At 42.3% G+C, this 12,296-nt stretch overlaps 1 protein-coding gene across 2 annotated transcripts in view; it reads left to right on the top strand.

Annotated features, from left to right (window-relative positions):
- Positions 1–12,296, top strand: part of Srgap1 (SLIT-ROBO Rho GTPase activating protein 1) — a 267,065-nt gene that overhangs the window by 178,544 nt on the left and 76,225 nt on the right. For both annotated transcript variants that reach the window (XM_021173834.2, XM_021173833.2), the window contains exons 5-6: positions 4,112–4,294; positions 4,797–4,925. In XM_021173834.2, the coding sequence (XP_021029493.1) occupies positions 4,112–4,294; positions 4,797–4,925 (312 nt within the window). The remainder of the gene's footprint in view (positions 1–4,111; positions 4,295–4,796; positions 4,926–12,296) is intronic.

Below are 12,296 nucleotides of genomic sequence, written 5' to 3'. Positions count from 1 at the left end.
AAGGTCTGAGTAAAAATCCCTAGATCCCACATAAAATCTCAGGTGTGGTCACACATGTGCCTATAACCCTCCACTGCGGGGGAACAGAGGTCTTCCTTCTGCCTTCCGGTCAAGCTCCAAATTTCCCGAGAGCCCCTGTCTCGAGGAAATAGGACGCAGGTAATAGAACAGGACACTGGATGCCTCCTCTGGTCTTCATGTGTCCACCTGCACATACACATGCCATACACATGTGCGTGCACACACACACACACACACACAGCAGACACACACCTATACACAAATTATATAGAAATAAAAATCAGTTCCTGTTGAGGGTCGCTTTCTCCTGGACTCTACTTTTCCTGCCATTCAGGAATGATAATCGAGGATCCTGTGTGGAGAATTATGCATGAACTGTTAGCAGGAAAGGATCCAAATCGGAAAATGTGCTCTGAGACTACATTGGGATGGAGATGTGCCCATGGGGCCATTTGGAATGCAAAGGATGTGCTTGCATTCGCTGAAGGAGACGTCGATTTTTTTTCCCCTTCGTAGTACAGGTTTCAACTGTACCTCAAAAATATAAAGGCTCTTTTTCCCCCTCTGAAAAACAGGAGAGTCTGTGTGCCATTTCAAAGGCATTTGACTTCTGTCAACTTACCTTTTGGATCATGCAACTTCTACTTGTGTTCATTATCTGCAATTAGAAATTCTCAGAATTATCTGCAATTAGAAATTCTCAGAAGGTTTTGAGGACTTTTTTTTTCTCCCAATCTTTTTTTTTTTTTTTTTTTAATTCAACCATCTTAACATTTTAAAGAAGAGCAGAAATCCCAAATCGAACTGGAAAACCAAACAAAGGAAGTTATTTACTGGACTAAGTAAAGTAACCCTGAGCTGTCTATCAGACTAAGCCCCCGCTGCGGTATGATATGGTCTGACAACGCCTGCCCTCAATATATGCTATGTTATAGTAGTTCAGACTCAAATGCGCTCCTCTTAACACACATCACCCTGGCAGGTGGCTCAGTCTACTTGCTTGTACACTAGACTTAGTTTGTGCAAATTGCTGGTTTATCCCCACCCTCAGTAGCCAAATAGCACAAGACTTAGGAGTGCAGGTCTTTTTCTTAGTGGTGGATTATAAAGAAACTCTCAGATGCCCACTGCTGTCTGGGCTGTGTCTCCCTCCAGCCGAGTAGATGTTGTTATTTCTAGCTTCATATTAGCAAGGAAAGTAGAGAGCTGAGCAACTCCAAGTGGAGCGTGTGTGCATGTGTGGGATGCTGGTTCCTGTCATTCTAAGATAGAACTGGCACCGGAGGCCTAAATGGTGTGTGGGTTTGCCCCAGGCAGGGAATATAAACAGAGGCAAGCCTTGTAAGGCAAGGTGTGTAGTAGATCATTGACTGCTGTTTGGCCAGCTGCAGGGTTACTCCCTTCTCATTCTCCAGCTGCCAGCCGCTTCCTGATACTATTTTCTTTGCCTTTAACTAGAGAGGCCAACCAGGGCCCCCTCCAGACCCAGTAATTACCCAAACCAGACAACTTTCCAATAGCCCACGGCTCAGCAGAAGCTGCGGTACTGTGTAGCCAAGCTTTCCTCCAGTTCGCTGTTACTTACTGACTTTACACGGTTAGAGAGATGACCGCAGTCACGGAAAGGAAGATTCCTCGCCAGCCCCAGGCTGCCCTCCTCCACCCATCCCAAGAGCGTGCTGTCGGGCCACAGGAACGTGTTCGATTCCTGCCTTTCCTGCTAACCCAGAGAATAGCAGTTTTGCACGACTCAAGTTAAATGAATTCATTTATTCTAATCCAGGTTTCAGCCTATTTTAAAAACCCATCTTTCCAAATGAGAAAAGGATGGCTTATTACTTTAAAGCATTGCTTTTGCCTCAACTTCTTAACAGGTACACCTCAGTGACACAATCGAATCTGGATAGCTTTGTTATTTACAAGTGAAATAAAATCTACCCTCTGATTGCAGACCCATCCCAGGCGCTGTGGAGTGCCACGCCTAAATGCGTTGTTTCTCTTAGTGAATACAGTTGTGCACAAAGTACAAGGCTTCAGAGTTCCCCCAGATACCTAACCCTACATGTTGAAGTTATATGGAAAAAAACTATCATTTTCAGGGGAAATTTCTTAAAACTTGACTACTATTATTCTTCTATAGGTAGGAGTGCAGAGATTATAAATAGATATTAAAGGGGTAATTAAGGCTAAGACTGGAGAGCAGGCGCACTAGTTGAGAGCACTTACAGCTCTTGCAGAGGACCCCAGTTCAGTTCCCAGCACCCACAAAAGGCAGTTTATGCCTGCCTACAATTCTAACTCCAGGAAGATCTGATGCCACCAGCCTCTTTGGGCGGCTGCACATGTAACAAACAAACAAATAAACAAATAAATATAAATAAAAAGTTTTTAATTTAAATTGTAATGCATACCTTTATTATCCAGGAAGATACTTATTCAATAGCTAGGCTAGTTATTTACAGTACTTTGAGAGATTAGAGATTGGCTTGGTTTTTTGTTGTTGTTTTATTTTTTTTTAATTAAAGAGTATACACTTAGCAGTGTATTTCAAAGTCACAAAAAAAGAGAAAAAAAAAAAGTATGTGTTCTCTAAGACTATGGTTTTACCTTAGGAAAACTGTCCCAGGAAATAGGATACATGTTTGTCCATGAACATTTTTGTAGCAGTCATATAACCAAAGGTTTTAATAATTGAAGATTTAGTATATGAGTCTATTGTACCTAGAGAAAAAATGTATTATAAAACCTTCATGTTCCATAACATAATGTTCTAAAACATAAATGTCCTGCAGTTTTACTGACACACTAATTGCTTGTATTGTTCCCAAGACAGTCTGCACACCAAGGGTTTTAGTGTAGCCTGATCCTAACACAGCCAACAGATTACATATGCACAGTCATTCAGGAACACTGTACAGGCTCAAATTTACATGTTAGAGGAACATTCGGTGACTCAGGATGGAGAGAAGACTCAGTCAGTGCAAGCATGAGTACCGAAGTTCAGACCCCAGAACTCATGCAAATCTTAAAAGGCTGGCCACGGGAGGGAGGAGGGCAGCCATGGGAAGGAGGAGGACGAGGGGAGGGGGGGACTCACAGGAGGGAGGAGGGCTGGGGCAGCGGATCCCTAAAGCCCATCGGCCAGTCAGCCTACCCAAGTCTATGAATTGTAGGTTTAGTAAGAAACACTGTCTTAAAAGAATAAGGGCAGGAAACACATGAAAGAAAAACACCCACCCGATTCTGGCCTCTACATGACTACACATACACATGACTGCACAACACACACTCACAAGCACACACACACACACTCACAAGCACACACACACTCACACTTGCAAGCATGCTCATCTCCCCGCACCCATTCTAACAAATTCTGCACCACAATATATTTATTTTAAGACACCTTAAAATGTACATATTGGTTGATCCCAAACTTTAACTGGGTAAATAATATGTCGCATTTTAAAATGAAGGGTATGTGTATGTTTGATCACAGGCAAAAGACTGTATACTAGTACCGGTCTTGTTTTCCATCTATTTTGTTAAGCCCTTTTCCATGCCACTTACTTTTTTACGTTGAATATAAAGTATTACTTTGTGATCAGAAAACCCATTTTTATACAAAACTTATGTATGAACCCTCGTATTCATGTTGGTATTTTGACAAATAGATTTTGTTAAAGAACATTCCTTAAGGAATCTACTAATGTGGAGTTCGGGTTAGGCTAAAACTTATCCATGAATAGACGGCTTATGCTTCCAATTCATAATGCTAAACACTTTTGCACTTAAGAGAATTTTGCGAGTGCGTTGAGAAGCACACATAAGCCTCTGTAAGTCGATTGTTATCAGAGATGGTCCCCCATGTGTCTCTCTCTGGCAGGTGAATCTGCATATTTGTTTGGCTTATGTGGAAGCAGGAGACCATAATTCATCTATTTTACTAACAGTCTGGCTTTCCCCTTCCCCCCCGACCCCACCCCACCCCCGGTGATATTTTTAACATGCACACCTTATACGGATCCCATTCACTCTGAAAGCCATGGGCAGACATGTTTTTAACAATTTGGGTCCTTTTTTCCCACAGGTGATGAAAACCTACCACATGTACCACTCAGAGAGCATCAGTGCAGAGAGTAAGCTGAAAGAAGCCGAGAAACAAGAGGAGAAGCAGATCGGGAGATCCGGCGACCCGGTCTTCCACATTAGGCTGGAAGAGAGGCATCAGCGGCGGAGCTCTGTGAAGAAAATTGAAAAAATGAAGGAAAAGGTAGGTTAGAAATAAATTCCAGAGCCCTGGGATCCTTGTCTGAGGAGACAGTACCGTCCCCAAAGCCCTGATAACAGCAGCAATAGACACACATGGCGAATCACTACGAGAAGACGTGCATTTCCTCCCATGGGAGCGAGGATTGTTTAAGACATAAAAAATTATGTCATAACAGCTGGACATCATTTTGTGGTGAGTGCCAAGTATTCAGTGCAAATCCAGAGAACTGGGATTTTAACAAAGAGAGTTTGGTGAAAATGGGCCCAGAGCCCAAATGCATGGTTGCTCTTCCCAGATCCGGGGCGGGGGGGGGGGGGGGGGGGGGACGGACTTGAGTTTGTTATTTAAATCACATTCGAAATGGACTTTCCACCAAGGACCTAAAGGGTCGTTTTTTATATGTGGAATAAATTGCTGAGATTAATGGAAATCTGTGTGTGTTTCTGTCTCGTCGAAATGACTTTGCTTTCTCTCCTGATGCCCATGTCTTCTTCATTCCCAGAGACAAGCAAAATATTCAGAAAATAAGCTGAAATCGATCAAAGCCCGCAATGAGTATCTCCTAACACTTGAAGCAACCAACGCCTCTGTGTTCAAGTACTACATCCATGATCTTTCAGACTTAATCGACGTAAGTACCCGAAGGCTTAGATACGGCAGCTGTCGTTCAGTAGTGAGGAAAGTGCCAGCATTCGTTGGAGTCGCTCATTTTGTGTAATGCTCAAGAAAAAGGATCAACTATGAGATGCATGTGAAAAAGCTCGGCCCTAAAGCTGATAAAAGCAAATTGTTGAATTTCCGTGAGGTGTGAAGCTGTGTTCCTGGTAGACTCAGCCAGAGAGAATACAGTGTGGCTTTGAAATTATGCTGTACCACAGAACTGACTGTATGCATTGATTCGAACTTACTGAGGCTGGGATCTTGAGCAGTAGATCACAACCCTAGCTTGTGGGATACCCCGAGTTTGATTCCCCAGCACCCAGAAAGCAAAATAAAACAAGAAACTCGAAGAGGCCACAACACACGTAGTGTCCTTACTATCTGAAATTCAGTATTTGTTTTTATATGCATGAGTGGTTTTGCCTGCATGTATGCATGGCCGGCATGTGTGAGCCTGGTGCCCTCAAAGGTCAAAGGAAGGCATCAGATCCCCTGGAACTAGAGATATAGACACCTGTGGACCACCATATGGGTGATGGGAAGGAATCTCGGTCTTCCACCTAGAGCCCCAGTGTTCTTAAATGCTGGGCCGCCTCTATCCCTACCCTCTGAAATGCAAAGCAGAGAAGACAGATGTAGAGGAAATGAGTTCACGGTGACTTCTTTATTACGGTCATGGTAAATCCAGTGACGCTAAACAGAGTGCAGGAAAGCCACATTAGTCATAGGAGATACTGTAAAAAAGCAGTCGTTACAGCTCTCCAAACATGTATCCTCGGTCACAGTCCACCATTGATTCTTTCATCAAAAAAACACACAGACTGGCCCCGTCATTGTGCTAGCACCATAGGAAATTATAGAGGTGAAACAGATAAAACGCCCGCGCCTCCAGGAGCCAGCAGAAAGACATGGAGTAGCAATTGCAGAACACGACCACGTGCATGCCCACGTGAGCAGAGCAAGAGCGGTTGTGAGCAGTCGCTGGTCCCATAGGCACACACATGGCTCTGCATTGGTTATATCAGTTTTACGATATCATATTATTATAGTTTGTAGTAGATTATAATACTCAAAAGTTACAGAAGGTTAAAGCAACTCTACTTGTTGAGGGTAAATTCAAGTTGTTATGTCACTATTTCAGGACCACAGTTTAGGCCTTTTAATGGAATTATTTAATGTATGTGTATATGTGTCTGCGTGCGTTTACGTGTGCCATGTGCATGCAGTAGCTGAAGAAGCCAGAAGAGAGCGGCAGATCCCCTGGAGCTGGAGTTACAGGTGGTTGTGAGCCACCATGTGGACCTTAGGAACTGAACTCAGGGCCTTTGCAAGAGCAACCATCTTCTAGCCCCTGGTTTGAGACTTTTTTAAACAAAAGATTCATTGGTAGAGGAAAATGTTGCTAGTTATTAACTCTATAATGTGATGTCCCCTTTTTTACTGAAGTCACGAAACAACCTTATGCCATAACGTTATAACAGAGAACATTATAAGGAACACAGAGCATTTTTTCCTCTTTTGTTATAAACATTTCCGTCAGGTAACTACCTGTTGTTGTTGTTGTTGTTGTTGTTGTTGTTGTTGTTGTGTTTAAAATGCAGAAACTTTATGGTGGTTTTTAATACTTTTTTCAACACTCTGAAGAAGCCCTGCTTTGGTTTCTGTAAGACACATGCTAGATTCCTTCTATAAAAATACCGTTTAGGCTTCCAGAATAAAAGTAATTTCATCTCTGTATTTTCGAACTTTAAGGTTTCTACAAAGCAGCTGAAACATAGGAGGATGTAATTCCATCTCACTTCTCCCCAGGCTTTTTTTTTGCTTAGTTCGTAGCTATTTTAATAGTCAATTAAGGGACAGGGCTAAGCCAATTTCAACATGAGAAAAACGCTCCACATATTGCAAAGGATTTCTTTCGTGCCTACCAAGTACCGAATCAGCACTGGGCATGCCTTTTCTGGGTTGGTTTGGGGTCATTGGTTTGTCAGTGCTAGGGATCCAGTGCAAGGCCCTACAAATGCTGGTCGAGCATTTCACAACTATCTACACCTAAGTCCCTTGATGCATTCATAGATAAGTATGTCCAATGCATATATATTTATAAACGCATGCTGAGGTTTCTGGGATAGAACCGAGGGCCTTGCACATGTTAAACACTTATGAACTAAGTGCTGAGGACTTAAGTCATGTGTGCTATGTGCTCAGTCTACAGCTTATAGTATTTATTGGGGTGAAAGAGTTCGACATAACCTTCGTCGAGCATCCGTCTCGACTCTGGAAATTCGTCAGTAAACAAAATGAAGTCCATACTGTTGTGCTTTTTAAATGTGTGTTGAGAGACAAACGACAAGTGAGTTGGTATATATGTGTATCTGGGTGTGCGTGTGTGAGACAGACAGACAGATGTGCACATATTTAAAGTAAGTGCTGATAGTACAATAAAGAAACATAAGATAGCCAGGCATAGTGGCGCACACCTTTAGTCTCAGCACTAGGGAGGCAGAGGCAGGTGGATCTCTGTGAATTTGAGGCCAGCCTTGTCTACAGAGTGAGTTCCAGGCCAGTTGAGACATCTGGACATAGTGAGACCCTGCTCTTTTCGTAGGGGTCCTAGGAATCCAAACTCTGGTCTTCACGCTTGAGCAGCAAACACTTTGCCTAATGAGCCATCTCCCGAGACCCCAAACTAGAACACTTTCAACCTCCAGCTCTAATTGGCTCTTCTCTAAATAGATAACCCTTAAATGTGCCAAGTGATTTTCAGTTTTTTCAAAAGTTAGAATCTTAAAAATGTGAACAGTTTCCAAAAGGTGTGGCTTAAAGCTGAAGTTTGAAAGAAATGATATGTAGTTGGTTTCCTGTCGGAATCTGCCGAAACCAAGCGCTCTAAGCTGAAAGAAAATAACTTTTCTGTTCCTTGACTCGATTTTTTTTTCAAGCAGTGGACATTCTAAAATGGCCGCTTATTTCATAGGATCCTATTTTGCATATATGGTACTGATCCTAAAACCCATTATGTTTGACCCTCCTGGTAGAAAAGAAAGAGTTTGATTATTATGCAAAGGTTTATGTCGTGTGGGCTTATTTAACAATGTACGTTTTATTCTGAGCTATCTGATGTTAATGATATTAATGGGGAAAATTGCTATGTCTCCAACAAGAGGAAGTCAGGACAGCTGAAATGACATGAAAGACAATAAATGCATCTCAAGGAGTCATTGCGTCATAAAATCAGAGAATCGAGGCGAGGGCCTTTTTATACAAATCTTTAGTTCCTCTATCTTTAACATCCAACATCCATATCTAACAAATTTGCTCTGATGGATGGTCATAAGTAGGCCTATTCAAATGACAAGAGTCAGGGATTTTTCCATAGAATATGTAATTTTAATTATTTTATCAGTACAAGGCAAGCACATACATTGCATAGAAAATTTTAAATGCTGCAAGCCGTGATAAAACGCATCATCATGTTCTATGTCCAAGATTATCACTGATGCAACTCAGACTCGCTGTGCCCACACACACGTGCACAGGCTACACAAGGAGATATGGAATCATATTTTCCATACTGTCTTCCCTGCCCTTGCCCCCACTAATGGCTTCCATCTTCCTGTCTCAGTGGAGCTTTGTTTCATTTAATAATCAGGCTGCCTTCCCACTTCCCACCCCAAACTGTGTTTCATTAAACAATCCAGCTGTTGTGTCCCGATCACACCAAGCTGAGGGTCGTGCAGGATGCCTCCCTTGGGAAATATAGACCTTAGTTATTTAGGTTTTTTCTTACTTGTCAGAACGCTTGCTGAGGAAACATGGACAGATATGCATTGAAGCCTCTGCTTCTAGGTTTGTCTGGTCACCTCTCTGTCCAGTATGTCACTGTGTCTCTGCACCCACTTTATGTTTTCTACAAGAAGACCTTTAAGGAAAGGCTCCATGAGTTCAAACAGACCACTTCGCAGGAGGCCACCTCGTGAATGATGCGGCTTCAGCTTACGTAACAGCTGTGCTTTAACTCCCTGGTAGCTGTGTTAAAATCAGCCTGGCGAGCTGTGGCTCTGATTCCCCAGTGCAGTTACACACTTTCCCCTTACAACGGACAAAGATGTTGTAAAGTCTCTCAAGTCTGGATTTTGTGAAGATGTAGTGATTCGGAAGCTGACGACACCCTGAACCATAATTTACTTTTCGTTAGCAAAATCCTTCCTTAGGGTATAAATTAATAACGTAAATTAAAGGAAATTAAGGTTACTTTGATGAAATTTAAGCACTTCAGATAAATCCATTTAAATGTATATCAATGATTCCCTGATTAATTCAGTATCCTCCTTTTAACTTCAAAGGCTAAAAACTTTAATAACCAGTGCAAAACTTTCATAGGCCTGTTCAAATCATTTTTTAAAAAAATCTTTTGGAGATTTTTGGATACTTAAAAATTATTTAATGATGCTAATTTTTCTGTCTTGAGTGAGTATTGCCTTTATTCATCAATACCTGAATTTGTAAGTCTGTTCTTCCTCTTTCAGAAATGCCTTTCAGAGCAGGAAAATCTAATACCTTAAAAATAAAATGACTAGACCCATGCTAGGACTTGAATCAGTCTTAAGGTCTTAATTGTGCCTTTTGAGATCAATAGATTCATTTTATGATGATTCTTGTCATTGAGCACATGACTTTAATAAGGTTTGTAGGTAAATCGATGTTTTAATCAGTATAAATGTAAGGTATTAAGTATTATAACAACTTTTGATACGCCAGATAATTTGGTGAAGACTATGGTAGCTTGGCTGTTATCTGAGTATCATTTCTGGTGGTTGTTGCTGCTGCTGTTGTTGTTTTGGTTTGAAAACACATCAATGCTAAGTCCTAACAATGAGTAGACATCTCTGGCCCCAGGCACACTCTAAACTTGCTTGTACGCACGCAACAAGTTCAAGTTTTATAAGAGATCGTCTCAACTCTTTAACAGTGCACTCACACAAAAGGACTTTATTTTTCTACAGTCTGCGTGTCTATACTTGTCCAGGGAAAAGCCCAGGAGGGGTTGTGACTCAGAGAAACAACACGGGAAGCTTCTGAGACAGTGCCAATACCGTTCTTAGATTTATTGATTGTATGAGTATGAATGTTTTGCCTGCATGTATGTATGTGCACCACGTACATGCCTGGTGCCCATGAAGGTCAGGAGAGTGGGCTAGGTGCCCCAGAGCTGGACTATGTCAGGAGGTTGTGAACCACCACATAGGTGCGAGAAATTGAGCCCAGGTCCTCAGCAAGAGCAAGTGCTCTTAACGTGTGTGTACATGTGTGTGCATATGATGTGAGTGTACTCATGAATGTCTGAGTTTGGGTGTGCTGTGGTACATGTGTGGAAGTTGGAGAATGACCTTGGGTTTCATCCTTGCTTTGTTTGAAACAACTGTCTTGTTTCCACTGCATTTGCCAGGCTGACTGGCCCAAGAGCTTCCAGGGGTTTTCTCACCTTGGCTTTCATCTCACCACAAAAGCACTGGGATTAAAAATACCCTCACCACCACATCCAGCATGGTGTGGCTTCTAGGGATTTAACCTCAGGCCTCACACCTGTGCAGCCAGCACTTTGCTCCCTGAGCCTTCTCAGCCAAGAATGTAGGTTGGCTGGCCCAGAACTCACTGTATAGACCAACTTGACTTTGAACTAGAGGACATCCACCTGCCACTGCCTCCAGAGTGCTGGGATTAAACACCTGCGCTGGCATGCCCAGCTAAGCAAGCAGGTCTGGACAGTAGGGTTCCTTAACCTAATAATCAAATTCCTCAATCTGTAAATTCAGAATTCTTAAAAATAATTGGGACTAAAACCCCATTTCTGTCAGGAAAGGCCTGTATTTCCATACAGATCTCTTTTCATACAGACCCTCACTTGTAAGATGCATTCCTCAATGATAAAATGCTATTGGTCCCTTGTCACCAAATACCTGCCCAGGAATAATCATTTGTTACTCTTTCAAAACAGTTCTGTTTTCTAGTTTCTCCTGAAAAAAAAGTCGCAGCTCCCTTGGAAGCTTGGAGGTTGAGTCTTTCTCACGTGATACTTCCAGGAGATAACTCGCTACTCTGGCCAGTTTTCTTCACACAGATATCTCTCACACACTGGCTTATTGGCTGTATATGCTGTGGCGTTCCTGGCCACTTATACAGAATGAGACTGGAGTTAGATTGCAGTGCATAGCCCCCACTGCCTTTATGCCATCATTTCTGAAAAATCAATTATGCTAAAACTTTGAGCCTTATCTTTTTGTCTCTTGGGAACATACATGTCACTAAAGACCAACTTATTCAGAGTTCACCTTCCTTAATTAGTCAGGACCATGCCCACACACACACACACACATGGTGGTATCAAGAGTCATCTGGGAAAACTTACCAAAAAGTGGTACCATATTTCCCCCATTAGACCGGAACTCTTATTAGAAAGATTACAGAGACTGTGTTCGTTGGGTTAACGCATCCTACTGACCATGAAGACTAATGTAGACATAGTTTTAGTCCATTGTGATTTTTGAGCGGTGTTTAAAAACCAAAACGAATTAGGTGACTGAAGGATGTAGCATTTTAAAGTTTCTTCCAGCAGAGATGCCACAGGCTTTTGCTTCAAGGAAGTCCCTAAATAAGGACTGGTGGTGGTTGTCTCCAGTGTTTGCTTGGCCATATTCCTCTGGATCTCTGAATGCCAAAAGGCCTCCAAGGTGAGACCCCAAATCTCTGTCTTTTGCTTCTTCTCTTGGTAGCATCTAATTGATGGCCCTTAGATTCCTATCATCAGCCCTGATCCTCTCCCCGGGCTCCGGATATGTGTATCAGTTTTCCTGTCAGCGGTTGTACACATGTGTGGGCATTCTGAACATTCATAACTCCCTAAGCACCTTTAATATTTATTTTTCCCGACCTTTCCCACCCTCTATACAGACAGCTTTCTTCTTAGTAATTTTCCATGCCCCAAGAAATGCTACCACTTTCCTCCCATAAAATGCATCAGCAAATCCCACAATCTCTTCCTCGTAAAGATTCCAAACCTACGTCCCACTTCTTATGACAAGTTTGGACTCCTGGGCTTTCTCCTCACCACCTGCCTGTGTTGCCTCCTCCTGTCCATCCATCCATTCCGTGAAATGCATCCCCACAACCTACACTCATGGCTTCCAAAGCTCTATCCTCTTCCCAGACTATCAGAGTACTAAAAGTCAGAAATCAGACACGTTTGAAATTTCTCAGAGGTCTCCTGAACCCTTAGCATAAGAGCTGAATATTTGTAATTATCCATTATGAATTGGTACCCACCTGCCTCCCAGTTCCATCTACA

Source organism: Mus caroli, chromosome 10 (genome assembly GCF_900094665.2).
Source record: "Mus caroli chromosome 10, CAROLI_EIJ_v1.1, whole genome shotgun sequence".
In the NCBI taxonomy this organism is placed as follows: Eukaryota; Metazoa; Chordata; class Mammalia; order Rodentia; family Muridae; genus Mus; species Mus caroli.
Note: the sequence above shows the minus strand (reverse complement) of the source record. Positions and strands in the feature narration are given on the sequence as shown.